The sequence below is a fragment of the Danio aesculapii genome, chromosome 23 (assembly GCF_903798145.1).
Source record: "Danio aesculapii chromosome 23, fDanAes4.1, whole genome shotgun sequence".
Classification (NCBI taxonomy): Eukaryota; Metazoa; Chordata; class Actinopteri; order Cypriniformes; family Danionidae; genus Danio; species Danio aesculapii.
The window spans coordinates 5,608,688-5,629,253 of NC_079457.1; the positions used below are offsets into that span (position 1 = coordinate 5,608,688).

A 20,566-nucleotide genomic window follows, 5' to 3' on the forward strand; every position below is an offset into this window, starting at 1 on the left:
CACACTATCTCAGTTTAAAACTAGATTAAAGACCTATCTTTTTAGTAAACCTTATACACAATGCATTACATAACGGTACAATGCATTAGTGTGCTATATGCAGTTGAGTGACACAGTTAAGACACACTCCTTCTGTCTTAATGCACCCGACATTTTGTTAAAAACACTCGTATGCTTTACATGTTTGTTTCTATGTATGTTTATATAACTACTATTTTCATTTATAGTGCTTTATTTTTGCATTTCGTGTTTTAATCCATTATGAACAGCAGCTATGCAAATTATACATGACCTGTGAAGAAATTAAGGTATCCATGATCCTGGACCAGGCCGTATCCTGTGCAAATACTGTGGTGAATATGGAGGAGTGGAGAGCATGAGACAAAAGGCCCGTGCACAGAGACGTTATTTTGCTCGTGTTTTCCGTCAACGTTTAATGCCTCGTGACTAAATAAATGGCGTCAATGTGATCGTGCACACCAATGCGCAATACACCAGGCGTAGAAGCGTCATTTAAAAAAAGAAAAACGCCTCATACTTATTTTTTTTCATACTCAAAACTTCTCCACCAATCAGATTGACACTTTTGTTCACGTGCACGGAGCTGCTGAAGTTACAGTAAACAGCACTTGGAGGCGCACAAGCACAAAACCGTCAATACAAGCGCACATTGAAGAAGATGCCCAGAGGCGATATGAACGTGGAGCTGCTTATTGCACTGGTGAACAATAATCATTTCTTCATCGCTAGAGCTGGACCTGCTACTTGAACCTGAACCATCCAAAACAGCAAGAGTGTCAACTTAGTCTACTTCTGTGTTAAAGTTACTTAAAGTTGTGTAGCGCCATCTAATGTCAAGGAGTGATTTTGCAAACTCTTCTGCTTGACGCCAGTGAAAAATCGCTTTGGTTTGAATCCAGAAGAACGTCTCAAAAAAAGCTGACGATAAACGCAAACGAAAAGCGTCCCGGTGTGTACGAGCCTTGATTCCTCAAAGACCACAATGACAGACGAGTCTTTGCATTGATCCCATGGGCCAGCCTGATCACCCGCCAGTGACATACTCACACCTGCAGTTCTCCAAGATGAACATCTAGCATTCTCCAGCCTCCGGTGCCTAGACCGCAGCTCTGCACAAGAAGTTTGGCCAGAGGAGAAATGGTCATTCCCAACTGAGCCTGGTTTCTCTCAAGGTTTTTTTTTCTTCGTTTTCGTCAATTGGTGAAGTTTGTTCCTCTCCGCTGTCGCCACTGGCTTGCATGGTTTGGGACTTGCAGAGCTGGGGATCGATGGATTTGCTCTTCAGTGTTTGGACTTTCAACAGTGAAAATTAAACCACACTGAACTGAACTAAACTGAACTTCAAATCTAAAAACTGGACTGACACGGTTTTAATTTACTAGAACTTTTGTGTTAAGCACCTTTGACAATCTACATTGTAAAAGCGCTATAGAAACAAACATGAATTTACTAATAATGTTTACACATTTGAACTCCATTCTGTATGAATAATTTTAGAAGGAATACTCCTTGTGTCATCCACTTGTGTGTATTTTGGGGGCATATTTCAATCAATGCAATAATGTCCATGATTACAAACACTAACAGTGTGTGTCACAGATCTATGTGAATATGAGTCAAACCTGAAAGAAATACATCTAGTGTGCACCAGTATTGGCTTGGCAGTGAGAGGACTTGTCAAAATACCTTTACAGTCTTAAAGTGGTTTTACAGCACCATTGTTATTTATTGTAATAGGTTCAACACTACAAGTTTTTCAAAGCATATTTGGAAATGTCTTTAAATGTCAGAAAGGCATGTTACTCTTTTGAACCTCTGCTATGGCAGATGATTTTGAATGGTTCAGGAGAGCGAACCACGCTGACAATCCCATCCATGTTCGGCCGCTTCTCACCAGTCGGCCAGGAGAAACGAATCCGCTGAAGGAGAGAGGTGACGAAGAGGAAGAGCTCAGTCTTAGCCAGAGTCTCACCAAGACAGACCCTCGGACCTGGAGGAAATAAGAAACAGTCAATCAGAGTCAATATATTCCTGCTTGGTTTACTGATGTCATTTTTTTCATGTGGCTCACCCAAGGAGAAAGGAAGAAAAGCCTCCGGTTTGAAGAAATTTCCCTTATCATCTAAGAAATTCTCTGGGTTAAAAGTGTCTGGATACTTCCAGTGCTCCTTGTTAGCCAAAATATCCGTCAAGTTAATCAATATCTGAGTTCCCTAGAAATAAAACGTTTGTTAGTTTAACAATTTCACTCACAAACCAACATAATAGTAATGCTCATTCAGTACCTGGGGAATGTCATATCCTCTTAGTTTTATTGGTTGAGTTGTTTCATGTGGTACAGCCGATGGTACAATATTTCCACAGCGTTGGAGCTCATGAACAGTGGCGAGTGTGTACGGTAGTCTGTCACGGTCATCCATGCATGGCAAGCGGTCGTAACCCAGAACCCGAACAATCTCCTCATGACATCTCTCTGGAACAAAACCCAAGCTGAGTTACATTCAATGAAAGCTTTTTCACTGAGCCTATAGACTGTGATGACTTCAAAACCTTTCTAATACCTCGTACAATCTGCATCAACATAGTTGCATACACAGACTATACTATTATCCTAATTCAGTAATTTTATTTGCCCACTAGAAACGCAAACCTATTTGTTAGAGTTTTGAAGTCCAATGAAGACCAAAAGTAGAAGAGGATGTTCACATATCCACTCTTTTGTATTCAACAGTCAGTCTTAGGGCCAGAGTGCTCTGGAAAAAGTTTTAATCAAGGATATCTTCTGCATTCATGTCATCTTCAATCTTGACTACTCTCTCCCAGTTCCTGCCACTGAAACACATCCCCACGAGGGTACCGGTGACGTCATCTCTCTGAATGACAGTTTGAACCGTGGCTCCTCCAAGAAAATCTTTATAAGCCCCATTAAACCATCAAATATATTATTTTCTTAGCTCAAGTTGCTTGATGAGTGGAACAAGTATGAGAAGAAGAGACAGAAACAAAAAAAAATGCACTACTGGAGGAACTTCCTATAAAGAAAACGTAGACAGCAGCTCTCATGCACATGTAACAGATGGCAAAGCTAATGCTAACTATGATACCCATCTGAGTGACGCGGCAAGCTTGACAAAAGTTCTGGAGGAAAAAAGGGACTATCGCAAAGACACAAAACAACAACTAATTGAGATCATCACCGAACTCACTAATTAATCAAAGGATAGCGGAGGCGGAAAGGCAAATTGGAAAAGCAGAAGACCACATCCAAAACACAGAACAAGTGATGAGCAAAATGATAATAGTGATGAATCAACAAGAAAATAAACTGCTTGAACAAGAAGGGAGGTCACGACGGGAAAATATAAGGATCTACAATGTTCCAAAGGGAGCCAAGGGGGCATCGGGGGTACAGTTTATGGAGAATCTCCTGACATGCTGGAGATTCCTACGACCACAGATTTTGGTATTGAGAGAGCTCATCCGGCACTGGCCTTGAAAGCAACAGGTAATACAGAAGAAAGGCCGTGGTCAATAATAATCAAATTCCATCGCTACAAAATTAAACAAAAACATCCCCACAGCATGATGCACCACCATGCTTCACTGTAGGGATGGTATTGTCCAGGGGATGAGTGATGCCTGGTTTTCTCCAGACAAGGAGCTCTAACTTGGCTTCATCAGACTAGAAACTTTGTTTCTTGTGGTCTGAGGGTCCCTTTATCAAATTCCAGCTAGGCTGTCATGTGCCTTTTAAATGAAGGATGGCTTCTGTCTGGATGCTCTGCCACACAGGCCTTAATGTTGGCTTCTGGAAGGTTCTCGTCTCTTCCAAGAGAAATGCTGGAGCTCTTTCATACCGACCATCAGGTTCTTGGTCACCTCCCTGACTAAGGCTCTTCTCCCCCAATTTGCTCAGATTGTCGAGGCAGCCCACTCTTACCTCTTTTCCACAAAGATAGTTTGATTACTGGTTCGGAGCAAGAGCCTAATTCAAAATCGGTTCTTTGTCTTTTGACACTGGAACTATGAAAAAATGTATTAAACAGCACCAAAACACTGTTATAAGTAAGCTATAAGTAAGAACTGCTTAAGTTCTTAAGTTAGAAGCTCAGGATGGGGCTACTGTGATCAACTATCAACACAATTGTTTTGAGTGCATTAATAGTAACACAATGTCATGTCATGTTTGTATTTGGCACTTCCTCATTTGCATTTCTGGGAAAGATGAAGCACATTCAGTGATGACAGACTTGGCTCTGTGGTGGATCTTTAGCCAAACTAGTACCGAACGTGCAATAGAAGTAACTGAAATATTACTTGGTTCATGCTGGTGGAAAAGGGGTATCCAAGAGTCCCAGTGGTTGCAAACTTCTTTGATTTACAGATGATGGAGGACACTGTGCTCACTAGGATCTTTAACAGTGCAGATAGGATTCTGTACCCTTCCCAAGATCAACAGACAACTTCCTTGACTTCATGGGTTGGTTTGTGCTTTGGCATGTACTAATAACTGTGGGACCTTATATAGACAGGTATGTGCCTTTCCAAATGTGGTCTGTTCTTGCAAAAATCTTTGATGCAAGATAGACCTCTTTTAGGTAAACTAACCCTTGAAATGTATGCAACAGAATTGAGCGCTTTATATTATCATCTTGGCAAGATTCAATGGCTCATGCATTAAAATCAACCATCCAAATATCTTGTTACTATTGCCTCCAATCTCCACATTTTGAGCCACAGAAACATTGTCAATGTTATTTACCTTGTACATCTGGGTTTTGAGTCAAGTAGATGAATCCCCATCTAATGGTGGTCGCTGTAGTGTCGGTTCCAGCCAAGAACAAATCGGCCACTGACATAACCATGTTATCCTCATGAAATGAAGTGTCCTGACTGGACTTTTGCTGTTGCGAGAAAAACAGAAACATTTACCAATGCACATTTACTTCACTAAATGTTAACATTGATTTCACCTTGTAAGATGATGTTGATCCTGGAATACAATTACTATAAGGGTTCAAATGAGAGCAAATCAAAGTTAGCAAGTTACTAAAGATGATCCTTCTTGGAGCTTGTTTTACTTAACAGAATCATATCTTCACAAGTAGTAACTACCATCAGATAGCATGTTATACATTTTCAAGAGTGGTTGATCATGCCGCTCTCACTTTCTCCATCTCCAGCAGATACGCATCAATAAAGTCTCGTGGACTGTCTGGATCCAGAGTTTCTCTGTGTGCTTTGGTTGATTCTCTGATGAATGCCTTCAACTCTTCTGTGTTCTGATAGATTTTCTGTTGTGGCCCAGGGAAATACTTGATAATGGGAATTAAGTTAAAGACCTGGAAACGAAAAACACAGAAAATGTTAAGTCAAGTGTCTCAGTTTCAAGAATGAACAGATCATGCCCTTGTGTACCACATTCCTACATAGATTAGTTCTAACCTACTCCAAAACAAGCATCTTTCATGGAATTGTGGCACAGTCCAACATTATTTGTAGTTCACACAAAAATGAAAAATCAGTCATCATTTACTTTCTCTCAAGTGATTCTAAACATTTATGAGTTTACCTACCTACACCTTTAGGTTAAGACAACCGGTGAACTAATGTTTAATTTGAAAAGATTAATAAAATGTATAATTACCCAGTCAGAATACAAACACTGAATTATGTCCACCTCATGGAAACAAGAACAGAGCAAAGCTAGCATATTTACCAGTTATTCATACCTGTCCAACAAGTGACCCTGACTGATTGATGTTTTCTTTTATGATCTCCAGAAGGTATTCAAAACGTTTGTTATCATACTCGAATCGATCCCCAAACACAATGGAGCAGATGATGTTGGAAACGGCATTTTGTATTGCATGTTGGGGGTCGAAGGGCTTGCCTTTAACAAAGAAGAATGGAGTTAGTCTCTGGGAAGGACTGTTTTAAGAGAACTTTACCAATCAAATGAAACTTTCTGAATAAAAACCCATCCCGTTTAAAGACATTTTAAGCTGACCACACCAATAAGACTTGTTACCATTACAGCAAATCAACACATCCAAATTCCTAAATGGGACCATGTGCTTGAAATATTTGGTCAGGCACTGATGTCATCATACATGGGTAAATATTTTTTTAATGAACGCTTCTAACCAATAACAGTCAGCAGTACCTCGAAAAAGTGAAAAAGAGATGCTAAAACCATGAATGACCTTCCAATTTGAGCATTTCGGGAACCAGGTAACTGCTTTCCTCTGTCACACGTTCCTCCACAGACTTCTTTCCCAGACCAAAGTTTCTGAGTGTGTGCAGAGCAAACCGTCTCTGCTGCCTCCAGGAGTGACCAAACGTGGCCAATACAATTCCTGAAGACAGACATTAAACTTTCAAAATCATACATAGACGAGCTGAAAAAAAGACTGATAATCTAAACATCAGAATCAGAAGTTTTATTGCTAAGTGTGCTTTACACACACAAGGAATTTGTTTTGGCTACAGAAGCTTTCAGTGTACATAAAGTGACAGCACAAAAATAAATATGAAAAAGAGACAACAAACATTGAACAGAGATGCAGTTAGTCAACAAACTCTGGATGTTGAATTGTCTGTACAGATTTGTTTTTAATATACAAGTTATAAGGTGCTGTGTACAAATGCGTAGAGAAAGTATTGCATTATATATGGTTATAAGGTGCTGTGTAAATGTAAGTATGAGAAAAGTATTGCACAGTAGGGGAATAATTAACTGTTTACGAGGTAGATGGCCTGAGGAAAGAAACTATTCCCGTGACTGGCTGTCTTTGTGCTTGGTGCTCCGTAGCGCCGACCAGACGTTAATAGTTCATACAGGAAGTGTGCTGGGTGTGAGGGGTCCAGAGTGATTTTGCAAGCCCTTATACTCACTCTGGAAGAGTACAGTTCTTGAAATGAGACATGTGCATGGAACTGCCAGCCCTAAAAATCTTGACCAAGATAGTCTACTGGGTGGATGAGTTCCAGAAGTACACAACATTGAGAGGCTTTAGAGGATTCATGAAATAGACTTCAAGATCACGACTCTTACTGGTTAGTTGCATAAATGATCAAGATCATATTTAAGCAGCTACAAAAACTGGTTTTAAAGAGGCTTCCTAACAACCATTAGTTATGTCTATAATCAACAATCTTAGACAGATTTTTGTACTAGCTCTAAATAACATGACCATAATTGCCTGATAGAGGCCCAGATCTCAGACATCCCAAGTCTCCCGGAAGTTCCGGGAGTGTCCCGCAAATGCATACAGACTCCCAGATGCCCGCAAACGGATGATAATCGCCCAGAAATTGCACGTCTCCCTCCGGTCCTCAAATGCGTTGTGCACCCCTCTCCGTCCCTCCTAGCTGTTCAGACACGTCACTTGCTCTTCAACCCACCCCCCGGGGCTTCACATACGTCGCGCACCAAACGCATCCACCCCCCACCCGGTCTTCACATACGTTGCACACCCCCCACCCGGTCTTTACATTCATGAGACATGACTCCCGCAAATCACCTGTCACTAAGCTAAGAAGGGCTAGAGCTAGTACCTGGAAGGGAGATGACATGGGAGAATTAGGTTGCTGTTAGACGTGGTGTTAGTGAGGCCAGCAGGGGGCACTCAACCTGCAGTCCACGTGAGTCCTAATGCCCCAGTAAAGTGAAGGGGACTGTCAGTTGGCATAGATGTGACGTTAAACTGCAGTCCTGACTCTCTGTGGTCATTAAAAATCCCATGGCACTTCTCGTAAAGAGTTGGGGTGTAACCCCGTTGTCCTGGTCAAATTCCCTCCATCTGCCCTTACCCATCATGGCCTCCCAATTATCCTCATCCACTGAATTGTATCACTGTCTCTCCACTCCACCTATAGCTGGTGTGTTGAGCACACTGGCGCCATTGTCCTGTGGCTGCGGTCGCATCATCCAAGTGAATGCTGCACACTGGTGGTGGAGAGGGGAGACCCCCCTCTTATGATTGTGAAGCGCTTTGGGTGCAAGGCCATACACAATAAATGCGCTATATAAATATACATTACTTGCATTAAAATAGCACTATCAGCAGCACTTGTGTGGCCACTGAAGAGTCAAGCGGTTGTTTTCTGTTGTTAATGGTCGCATCACATTTTTTTTTGAGTACCTGCGATGTGTAGGTGCAGAGTGGGAGTTATAAGGTCAACACTCACTGTTTTTTTTCAGGCTTTGCAAGTTGAAAATGCAGCGCTCAATGTCACATTCTAGCAAGCCATCAAAACTGTGGGGAGAAGGCAGGACTATACAACACAAGGGCTTAACCCTGCTAAGCTTCAGTGGGCAACCACTTTGGATGTAGTACCATGTAAAACAGGGGAAATGCCATTACAGTTGAACAAGGTTTACCACCTTTAAACATGACTTTCTAAACAAAGTTGAACTTGGACCTGTTGAAAAAAATGGATCTAGTCCCAGATCTAGACTCCCAGTAAACCGCTTGAGCCTCAGATTAAGACCAAAAACACATTATACATTCTTGATGTAGTAGTTGCCATGTGGGATATTCTTTTATGTTTATTTTCATTATAATTATTTAAAGTTTGTCAGTTCTCTTCTCTAGACTACCAGTAAACTGCTAGACTACCATTAAACCAGTAAACTCTGGATCTTAAAAGGAGGAGAGACAGCAGTGGAAGATGAGAGAGGACCAGGCCTTGAACTTGTGTTCTGTTTTGCCTTAAGTTCAGAAGTAGTCGCCATGAGGGACATTGTTTTATGTATATTTTTATTAAAATTAAGTTCATCAGTTCTTTTCAGCCATCAATCATTTGTTTTATTAAAATAGCATGTTTTGCAGCACTTGTGTGACCACTAAAGCTTTTTTTTAAGCAGAGCGTTTTCTGTTGTTGTCAATGGTCTTGTCACATTTTTTTGAGTGCCTGTGATGTGTAGGTGCTGAGTGGGAGTTATAAGGTCAGCACTCACTGTTTTTTTCACTTCAGACTTTGCAAGTTAAAAAAATGCTGCGCCCATTAATGTCATATTTTAGCAAGCCATCAAAACAGTGGAGAAGGGCCAGGAATATACAACACAACGGCTTAACCCTGCAAAGCTTCAGTGGGCAACCACTTTGAATAGCCGCATTTCCACTATCGGGCCAGTGTGAGCCAGGGCTTTAATCGGGCCAGGCCGGGCCAATAGCCCGGGAGGTTGAGAAACGAGGCCGAAATCATGTCGCGTTTCCACTGTCGGGCTAGTTGCTCGCAGCGTGTCACGCAAACACCGCCCCCAGAACGTCCCCCGAATCAAACGTCACACAACCCGCCCACTTCAGCGGGAACAAAAAACTCAAATTATAACCACAAACACAACCTGGCATCACTACGAGAGCTGGAAGATGGAGAACACCGAAGCGATTGCTTTTTTACTGTTTGTGGTCTGTTGGTGTAAGGCCAGACAGCGATGTACGATGTACTTGATAACGTCCTCATTTCTGCAAACGCCGTCTATTTGCCTCTGAACATTTTCCTCGGCCCAAATGTTCAGAAGAGCCCTGGTGTCCTCAACTGACCAGTACTGTCTGCTATCCATTTTTTCTTCTTCTTAGTGAGTTGATCAAGCGCGATAGCAAAACAAATGTAAGGGAAGAAAGCATCTCGTCTCCTCTTTATCTGACAGGAAAACTCCGCCTTTGTACGTAACCCCGCCCCGAAGCCCCAGTTGGCCCTCCTTGGCCCAAGGTATTAGGCGGGCCGAAAAAGGCCGGACGCTGGCCCCAAGGAAGCCCCGCTTTGGCCCGATTACGCCCCGGAAGTGATAGTGGAAACGCGACTGCCCTTGGCTCGCCCTGGCTCGCTCGCTTTAGGCGCGATAGTGGAAACACGGCTAATGTAGTCCCATATAAAACAATGCCAATACAGTTGAACAAGGTTTTCCACCCTTAACCTCCTAGGGCTTGAGTGTCTACATATGTGGAAGGCACATTTTAGCTCTTAAGTGGCTATTTAAAATACTTTGAATGTTTTATATTTCGTTACAGACAAACAGTGTCATCCTGCAACTGTTATGCAGCATATGAAATGTCCCAAACACTACTTTTAACTGTCCAAAATGGGTAAAAAAAAGTTTTTACTCTCTGATAGTCAAACAAGTTCAAAAATAATAATAATTCTATTAAATATGCATTAAACAAAATTCAGGAAAAAGTCCTATGTAAATTTGGACCACGAGTCCACATATATGGACATCATTTTTCTCAAAGTACATTGTAGCAAATGATGATACTTAGGTTTTTATTCTAATTAGGTTCTAATAAGCCCAAATAGCAAAGAGAAATAAAAAAATGCATGTAAAAAAACACCTTGAGCCTCACCTTGAACACTCGTTCATTGGCAGAGTCCCAGATCTAGACTACCAGTAAAGCGCTTGAGCCTCAGATTAAGACCAAAACGCATTATACATTCTTGATGTTTGAAGTATTAAGTGTAAGATCTTAAGATCATGAGCAGTTACGACTGGTAAATTCTATTGAGACTACAAACTGGCTTATTTCTAACATGGTCTCTATGATGAAGCCAAGACATCAGCTCGATAATAAATTGAAATGAACTTGCTTTCACGTTTGTTTTCAAAATAATGCATTACTGACCAAATCCCTCAGTGATCCAGGTTAAAATAGGTATCGATGGCCTTCCAGAAGAAGATGTACCATTTTGGACTATGGCTTCCTTTATGACCTGGAGCGTATTAAGCATAACCGCCGGCTTTCTTCCAAGATGCACAGTAGTCATCTCTCCATACTGCGATAACTGATCAGAGAAGATTGCACGGCATTACTATACAGTCAGTGTGGTCTAGATATTGTCTCACTTGTGAATGAAGTCAAGGTTGTGTGAACAAATAACAGCATAACATAAGATTAGAAGACTTACTGATCTTATAAAGCCCATTGGATTCTTCAAGAAATGAGGTATGGTTCCTACAAAAGGCAGAGGTGTTGGTCCAGGTGGAAATCGACCTTTGTAGGAATGAATCCTGAAGATCTCGAACAGAACCATAAAAATCAAGCCCAAAAACAGAGTCAAGCCCACAGAGGCCAGGTCGAACTTCACTAGAGACGCGAACATGATGACAGATTGAGTTCAGGACAAACACAACAGCAGCAGCAGAATGTCAGGAGATTTATAACAGGAGAAGAGGGAGGATACAGAAAGACAGAGTTTGACTGGGCAGTTTATGGTTTGATATAAATGCTACAGATGAAGATGTAAGGAACTAAACATTCAAGACACAAAGGACGAGAAGAGATTACATTTCTGCACAACACCCCTAGCATTAAAGAATAGATCAAAGTCAAAAAGCTTTTACTGTCAAAAGGGGAACAAACGTATAGCTGACGAGTTGAGCAAGTTTGGTAAATGACTGACAATCTCAATGCTCTCTATTACTGTAACATCATGTGTTATGTAAGAGCTCTGGAAAGGCGTGGGAAGATTAGAGTGGAACCATAGGTAAAGGTGAAGCATTAAAGATTTCTGCACAGTCATGGAAAATACAGTTGTTTGAAAAGATAGTACACCCTACTAAGTTCCAATGTTTCTATATTAGGACATAAACAATTATCTGGACAAGAACATATTAAAGTATTTTATCAAGAACACTGCACTAAAAAAACAGCTCCCCTAGAGTTAAACAGTTGAGTTCATCATTTTGAAATCATTCAAATAAAGTGCCTATTTTCTAGGCTTGTATGACTAAGAACTCTCATTCTGGTGTAATAATAATGATCCATTTCCACTGAGTGGTACAGTGCGGTACGGTACTGGTCACCTTTATCAGGCTTGCATTTCCACTGCCTAAAAGGTACCAAGTGTGGTGCATGACAGATTTTCAGTCAATGTCATTTTCGCTCAAGGAAATGTCAAAGTAAAGCTGTACGGGTCGTTCAAATATCATATTTGAGAAGCACTTCTCACAAAACAGATGCTTTATACACAAATACTTGTGTATAAATGTTCATTACTAACCTTTCTATGAACATGATTTGATTATAACTGCAGATCAGTGCAAAATAGCCAACTGTAATGTCTGCAATTGTATAAAATTAATAAATAAATGCAACATATATGAACGCATACAGCCCCTTACAGTCTCCGATATGTTACAAATTAGAGAAAAACTACACACAACATACATTTAGTCCTTATTTGGGTTCAAAAACAACATGCAACATATAGCCCACAGTCAGAGCAAACCTCTCATCTGTATCTTAAATCTTCACCGGCACATGTAGCCTCTTGTTAGAAAGTAATTCTGTCATTCTGAGTTCATAATAGTCCAAAAGGTGAAGATAATAGTTAAACATGGCAGCTTGTTAATGGTTTAGGCTGCTGAAAGAATCATTGCTCCTTTGTTTTTTCACGCTTCACTCTCGCGTTTGTCTGTTTCTGAAGGGATTGGATGTCAGAAGCACTTCAATGATCACGTGCCCGTTATTATCATCAACTCATGAAGTTTGCTATTTCAAATATAGACACGATCGTGAGCTCCCTGGAGAAAGTGAATCCGCTCGCACTTTTAGACTGCCCCGTAAAACAACAACAGGACACCGCAGATTTTGTTCTTCTTGGCTTTGTGGCTGTTCATCAAGACAACGACAAGATTTTCTGAGCTTGGGTCGACCATGGCTTGTTATTATATGCATATAGTATTACGATGTAAGGTCTCAGCTGTGTATTTAAAAATGGTGGTTTCTTTGTTTTCATTCTTCTTCTTGTGTATGCGCGAGTGAGGCTTCTCTGTAAACCAATAATGTTCAGCTGCGCGTCTTGCTCTGCCTTTTCGTACTCTTTTGTTGTGCTAGGTACCCTTTGCAAAGCGTGCCCAAAAAGTGGTACTCAAATCCATTGTGTTGGTGTATAGAGCCAAAAATGTTTAAATTGTGTCTGTCCAAATATTGATGAACCTACCTGTATATAGGCCATTTCAATGTGGTCATGTCATTGATGTCAACTTAATGTTAAAACCGCTACCATAACATTATCAATATGTGGCTCTTTTTGGATTCTCAGAAGGTATGGAAATTAAAATACATTGGGACCATTGTTTTTGTTTACATCCCTCAAATTGGACTCTATTTACTTTGGTGCAAATCCTGAACTGTATTTATTTGGACAAAACAGGATTTCTTACCTTAAACAATGACACAGCAGGAGATGTCATGTGACGCTAATCATCTGAGGTTTTCATCTTACAAATTTTAAGACCTGCAAGAATCACATTAGTTTTTTATTATTATGGAAAACCTTAAATGTCAATAGGGGTACTAACCTTTTCACATAACTCCATGATGTACACATACTGAAGCAATAAACACATACAGAAAATAGATAAAGCAAATAAAAGGCAACACAGAAGATGTTGGTTTGCTTTTTCTTTATTTTTTTTTTGGTCTTTTCTAGTTTTTTTCTGCTCTTTTTTTGACTGTTTTCTTGGTTTGCTATATGGAAGTTTTTTTTTGGCACTACATAATTGTCTTATCAGGTTGTTATGTTGGATTTTCCTATCTAAAGCCTTTGTCCTTACGCAAGCAAAATAGGAATACGGCTAATAAAAATAAAGTGAATACAATTTAAATCCTTATTTTACATGTAAAATAAAAACACTTTTTTGGACCCCTCGAAAAATAGGGGTATTAAAATATTTGACATTTTGTATCACAAAATCATTGTGATGATACACACAGAAATAAAAGGAAAAGAACACATTAAAAACTGTACAAAAATGATAAAATTCATTTTAAAAAGTTTCCAAATGACCAAACGATGCAAAGTTAGTCTTTTTTTCCTCTAAGGACCTTGGGCATTGGTTTATAAAGTAAAGTGTCATTTCTTCTGCTGAATGTAGTTGAGATTGCCATGTCGACCATGTTGAATAAGAGGGTAATGTTGATTTGCCACCACAGAACCTGCAGGAGGGCAGAAATGACAGACAGTTAAAGCAGACACTGGAAAATGAGTTCTGAGTAGCAACAATGAAACGACACAATAAGTACTAAACTACTGAAACGTATTTAATACTTTACATAAAAGGCTTTAATGATGGCAGCTTAAAGACGCCTCTCATATGGAGAATGAAGTCACATGCATTGGCACAGGTGTGAGTTTCTCAGACTTCAACAGAGTGTAAAAATCTTGATGGTTCTGTGGGTCTCGTCTATTAAATCGGAGCTTTATTTCGTATTTTCTATTGGGTTCAAGTCAGGTGATTGGCTGGGCCATTCTACAGCTTGATTTTATTTATCTGAAAGCATTTGAGACTTTCCTTGGCTGTGTTTTGGATCATTGTCTTGCTGCACTCTGGTTTCATCTTCATCCTCCTGCTAATGTAGATGTTGGACTGAAGCAGCTGATATTCATTTACACTGGGGAAGGGCGAGGATTGCTGAAGAACTACTGAGAGATTTCAGCTGCTCTCTGGGCTTTCACTGCCTTTCTACACCTTCCTTTTTTCATGTGTTCAAGACTTTTTCCCTGTGTTATTTCATTTTATTATGCATAACTTCATTTGCTGAATAATTAGTTTTGTTTTCTTTACAAATATGGATTTTCTTAGCTTGTTATCAACATACAGGGAATTTTCAAGTCAACAGCATCTTTAGAAATATGTTTTCTGAGAAAAAGGGTGACGTTTTCGATACTTATTTTTTCCCTCTGTATATAAATCGAAAAAAAGAAATACCATTCACAAAAGCATATATTAAATGCACGGTAACGTGCAAGGCAGGCGATGTGGGTCACGCTGATCACTCGATGCAGAAGTATAAACCAGCTTTTATAGTTTGGTGTGTAAACAATTGTTTTTTTGTGTATTTTTTGTTTTATTTAATCATTTATTATTATATTAAATTAAGGTTGTCACAATGCCATCAATTCAGGCCACGATAATTTACCAGCTGAAGTATCATGACACCAAATAGTATAGCAACACTGTATTATTCATAACTCATGTATGAAATAAAGCAAATTGCCAGAAATACTATATTTTATGTCATAATACTTAAACCCAGAATTTTCTTATTATTGAAAACATGATTTGTACAGACTTTCTCTGCTTTTTTGTTTATACTGTGACTCTTTTGTTGTCATTGCAAAAATAATAAATCACACCGTAAGATCTGTCATGACTGCAGTAAACTACGACCTGTATGCAGACAGTTAAAATGAAAGTAAAATAAAGTGGCTTATTGATTATTTGCTGGCACAAATGTTTGAACATTTTAGTGACTTTTCCACACGCAACATATAGCAGAACCATTAATGACGATACTACTGTTTACAAACTACAGTGGCACCGCCAGTATTTTGGAGCCGAGGTATTGCAGTGCTACCGAAGTACCGGTAAACTGTGCAACCCTATAATAAATATATAAATATGTCTAAGTGTCAATAATTGTCACAATGATTTTGGATTTTTGTTTACAATATCAATAATACAGTATTACTCTATAACGTATAATATCTATACATTTTTCTGTACAACTCCATAAAGTTGGGGAAAAAGATGTTTTCATTATTAAAATCTTGTCTAACTGTACTTAAACTCTCACTTCCAATAAAACACATGTTATATGGTGCACCTTGTGAGATGAAGGGTTTGTTGGGCTGCTGCAGGTATGGAGGCAGCCGGTAGGGCATGAAGGATGGAGAAAGGGAATATTGAGCAGGACCACCGTGATCCCAGGATCGAGAGCCCGGATTCACACCACCAAACTGAGATGGGAAATTAGGATCTGAGACAGAAGGGGGAAAAAAAAAAGAGAAGAGTGAACATAATGACCAGCACAAGAACTCAGATTCACTGAATGGTCAATTCACCTCAATTTTTCATGCCACCATCTTTATTTATCCCAGAATCCCTGAGTGTTTTTAAATCATCACTTAAAATGTACTTTTTAGGGTGTCTTTTACTTGATTTAGCATTGTTCATATTTTATGTGTTTTTTCTGTATTATTTTTTCATGCATCCTTGTATGTATCCTTTACTGCTGCAAATTTCATGTCTGTAAAGTGCCTTGAGATGCTACTTTTGAAGGCACTACATCATTTTTAATATTATTATTATTTAGCCCAGAGGTGCCCAAAGTAGGGTGCACGGGCCAATGTTGTAGTAACCTTTGAGTTGGCCTACTCTCCCATCTGAAAAGAGGGAGCAGGGATGGGAAGGTGGTTTGGGAGAATACCCAATTTTAACATAACCTTTTGTTTGTTTGATTTATTGTGGAGCAAAAAAAAAAAGCCAATTGAAATTAAATGTTTCAATTAAATGTTGTAAATAAATCAGACTTTTTATTGCAAATACTGTCACTAGACAGATAGAGCAAATAAAGACAAAAGCAGGAGCAACTCGACTGTGTTCAACATTGAACTCCATTGTGTTATAAATGGGATTGTTTGTGTTTTTCTAGTTTTCTACATAGACCCTTTTCACACTTCAGGGTTTCTCAGTAGCGCAAGACGTCATAGTTGGGAGAACTTTGAGCGCAGTGAATAGGAGAATAAACAAATAATTTTTACACCATCTTATTTGCTTAATAAAAGAAAAACTCCACGATGAGGTTATAAAGACTTTCAGAAAAAGGAAAAATACTGTCTGTGATTTCTTTTCATATTTTAGTTAATACATCCCATTTATTCATTCATTCATTCATTTTCTTTTCGGCTTAGTCCCTTTATTAATCAGAGGTCGCCACAGCAGAATGCACCGCCAGCATATGGTTTACGCAACGGATAAAACCAAATGAAAAAGCAAATGGCAAATGCAAGCAAGAGAAACTTTACAGAATGTGAATTGGAGGAGCTCCTATCGGAGGTAGACTGGAGAAAAACGGTGTTATTTGCAAGTTTGTCCTCCAGAATTAATAACAAAAGAAAAAAAATAGAGTGGGAGAGTTTAGCTGTTAACGCCGTGGGGTCTGAACATCGCACTGTGAGTGAATTAAAAAAAGAAATGGTCCCATGTAAAGGTGCAGGTTAAGAGGAGAACAGCAGCGCACCGTCAAAGTGTGGAATGAACAGGCGGGGGAACAGGGGATGCTGAACTAACACCCTTTGAGGAGAGGAGAGTCGCCAATGGAAATAAAACAAACACACACAAGAAATACACGTACGCCAGACATGAAGTTGGCGTGGACCAATGCACACACATGTTAATTTCATCATTAGTAAATCCAAATGTGAGCGTGGAACCTGGCGTTTTGTTTCGTGCATACGCAGCATTGATACATGAGGCCTCAAGATCTTTGAAGCAAGTTTTAAACACTGGGAGAAAAAAGCTAATACTGGATGATAAGGATGATATCCATAAATATTATGAGAAAAGTAATCAGTTTTTGACCCTGGATGACAGAACAGGGCATTAATTTCCAACTATAGTGATGGCTTGATTTTGTAAGCGATAGACTTACATAAAACATAAAACCATTTCATTAGACCTATACAGTGTTTCACAAAATCAGGTCCCAGTGCTCAGTGTAAAAGTAGTGCTGTCACCCAGTGGACTCAATACACATGTGAAACTTACCTGAGCTCTTTACCAGCACCTGCTCTCAGTAAACACACACTGGACTTAGTTCAAAGATTCATAAATTCACAAATAATAGCAATATACACATTTATCTTAAAGCATCATTATTCTATCTTAAATTATTCTAAGCTTAGTTTAACACAGCAGATGGTACTCTCGGTTAGTTTTGAACAGCAGATGGTGCTCTAGGCTAGTTTTTAGATAGCATATGGCATATTCTAGGCTGGATTTTAACAGCAGATGGTGCTCTAGGCTAGTTTGAACAACAGATGGTGCTCTAGGCTTGTCTCAACAGCAGATGGTGCTCTGAGCTACTTTTTAACAACAGAGAACGCTGTAGGCTAGTTTCTAACAGCAGACGGCGCTATTGGTTAGTTTCTAACAGCAGATGGTGCTTTAGGCTAATTTGAAGAGCAGATGGCGCTCTAGACTAACTTTAACAGCAGATGGCACATTCTAGGCTAGTTTCAAGAGCAGACAATGTTTTAGGCTAGTTTTTAACCGCAGATAGCACTCTAGACTAGCTTTACCAGAAGATGTCACTCTAGGCTAGTTTTTAAGAGCAGAAGACACTCTAGGCTAGTTTCTAACAGCAGATGGTGCTCTAGGCTAATTTTAACAGCAGACGGCGCTCTAAACTAGCTTAACAGAAAACGGCGCTTTAGGTCAGTTTTTAACAGCAGATGGCGCTCAAGGCTAGTTTTAACAGGAGATGGCGCTCTAGGCTAGTTTAAACAGCAGATGGCGCTCAAGGCTAGTTTTAACAGCAGACGGCGCTCTAGGCTAGTTTTAACAGCAGACGGCGCTCTAGGCTAGTTTTAACAGCAGACGGCGCTCTAGGCTAGTTTTAACAGCAGACGGCGCTCTAGGCTAGTTTTAACAGCAGACGGCGCTCTAGGCTAGTTTTAACAGCAGACGGCGCTCTAGGCTAGTTTTAACAGCAGACGGCGCTCTAGACTAGTTTTTAACAGCAGAGGGCACTCTAGGTTAGTTTGAACAGCAGATGGTCCTCTAGGTTAGTTTGAACAGCAGACGGCGCTCTAGGCTAGTTTTTAACAGCAGATGGCGCTCTAGGCTAGTTTTAACAGCAGACGGCGCTCTAGGCTAGTTTTAACAGCAGACGGCGCTCTAGGCTAGTTTTAACAGCAGACGGCGCTCTAGGCTAGTTTTAACAGCAGACGGCGCTCTAGACTAGTTTTTAACAGCAGAGGGCACTTTAGGTTAGTTTGAACAGCAGACGGCGCTCTAGGCTAGTTTTTAACAGCAGATGGCACTCTAGGCTAGTTTGAACAGCAGATGTCACACTAGGTTAGCGTTTATACAGCAGATGGCAAATTCTAGGCTAGTTTCAACAGCAGACGGTGCTCTTAGTTTTTAACAGCAGATGGCTCTCCAGACTAGCTTTAACAGCACATGGTGCTCTAGGCTAGTTTTTACTGCAGAGGGCGCTCCAGGCTAGTTTTTAACAGCAGAGGGCACTCTAGGCTAGTTTGAACAGCAGACGGCGCTCTAGGCTAGTTTTTAAACTGCAGATGGCACATTCTAGTGGTGATGGTGAAATGAAGCTTTTTGAACCAGTGAAGCGCTCGACTCTCGAATTGTATTGGAAAAAGATTTGTTACTCGAAGCTTTCTAAATCAGTGCTCGATGAGGACCTCATCACTACATTCTAGGCTAGTTTCAACAGCAGATGGCGCTTTAGGCTAGTTTTTAACAGCAGATGGTACCCTAGACTAGCTTTAACAGCAGATGGTACCCTAGACTAGCTTTAACAGCAGATGGTACCCTAGACTAGCTTTAACAGCAGATGGTGCTCTAGGCTAGTTTTGAACCACAATTTGAAACCTGCAAGATCCTAACAGCAATGCATTTTTAAAACCTCATAATCAATTTCTCAAACAGCTCTAGTAGTGACCAAGAGATCCTGGTGTGAGTACCTGTCTTATTCACGGTGCCATTACCCACTAGTGGCCCTGGACCCAGATGGTGATTGTGCCAAGGGTGCCCTCTTTCTCTGCCCACTGCCACCCGTCCTGCCGCCGCCGCCGGCTGAGCAAAAATAATACTGGGATCATTCAGATTGACCGCCTGCCCTCCTCCACTGCCACCTCCTCCACCCTGGACGGTGAATTTGGAGTGCTGTGAGGCGGTTGGCTGGACGAGGGGGCCGTGGATGGGCCAGGAGCCCGAGGCAAGCGGCGGCTGAGCAGGTAGGAGACCCAGTGCTGACAGACCCGCGTGATACTGGCCCGGGTGAGAGTGAGGGAAGCTGAAGAGGGGCAGCTGCACTTGGGGAACCTGTGGTGGCTGGGAGGGTTTGGTGGAGGAGGATGATGATGACGAAGGTTTGGTGTTCTGCGGAGACACGGACGTCTGGCTGTACGGAGACGCTTGAGGAGAATATGGAGGAGTCTGACGCGTATCTGACTGAAGGAGGAAGAGAGAAGAGAGAAATTCAAGGGCTGGTCTGGGAATAAACAAAAAAGAAAACTAGAAAATATATACGTTCAATGCCCAAACTAATGAAGTCAAACCTTGAAAATCAAAGCTGTCCTACTAGTACCATGCTAATATCAAGCAAATCTATGTAATACAGGCTCATCTATCTATCTATCTATCTATCTATCTATCTATCTATCTATCTATCTATCTATCTATCTATCTATCTATCTATCTATCTATCTATGTTTAAAATTAAACTTTATTAAACATTTAAAATAATAAATAAACCATGAATATATAAATAATAAATAAAGAAATGTTTTATGATGAAAACACTTTGATTTAGTATTTCATATTTAGTAAAAATAAATTTCTATTAATGGCACATTATCACATAGTTTACATTGAAATAACTATTTAGTCTTCATTTTTTATTTCATCTTTAATAACAGGAAAGTAGAAAGAGAAGGTAGAAAAAGAGGAAAAGGGGTAAAAAGAAAAGACAAAGAAGAGAGTAAAGGAAAAAAAACTAAGAAAAAA

General features: G+C 40.2%; 2 protein-coding genes across 2 annotated transcripts in view; both read right to left on the reverse strand.

Moving 5' to 3' along the window:
* Positions 1-1,708: 1,708 nt before the first annotated feature.
* LOC130216972 (cytochrome P450 2B19-like) lies at positions 1,709-11,364 on the reverse strand. The gene is made up of 9 exons (XM_056448923.1): positions 10,933-11,364; positions 10,650-10,809; positions 6,228-6,380; positions 5,754-5,914; positions 5,190-5,363; positions 4,784-4,925; positions 2,307-2,494; positions 2,093-2,234; positions 1,709-2,011 (listed from the first exon to the last, which is right to left on the reverse strand). The coding sequence occupies exons 1-9, from the start codon at positions 11,125-11,127 to the stop codon at positions 1,821-1,823; spliced, it is 1,506 nt and encodes a 501-aa protein (XP_056304898.1). The 5' UTR covers positions 11,128-11,364; the 3' UTR covers positions 1,709-1,820.
* A 2,056-nt stretch (positions 11,365-13,420) lies between these two features.
* tut4 (terminal uridylyl transferase 4) overlaps positions 13,421-20,566 on the reverse strand; it is a 58,162-nt gene continuing 51,016 nt past the window's right edge. Inside the window, exons 28-30 of the mRNA XM_056449007.1 lie at positions 19,522-20,011; positions 15,639-15,791; positions 13,421-13,967 (exon numbers count right to left, since the gene is read on the reverse strand). Of these exons, the coding sequence (XP_056304982.1) occupies positions 13,885-13,967; positions 15,639-15,791; positions 19,522-20,011 (726 nt within the window). The 3' untranslated portion in view covers positions 13,421-13,884. The remainder of the gene's footprint in view (positions 13,968-15,638; positions 15,792-19,521; positions 20,012-20,566) is intronic.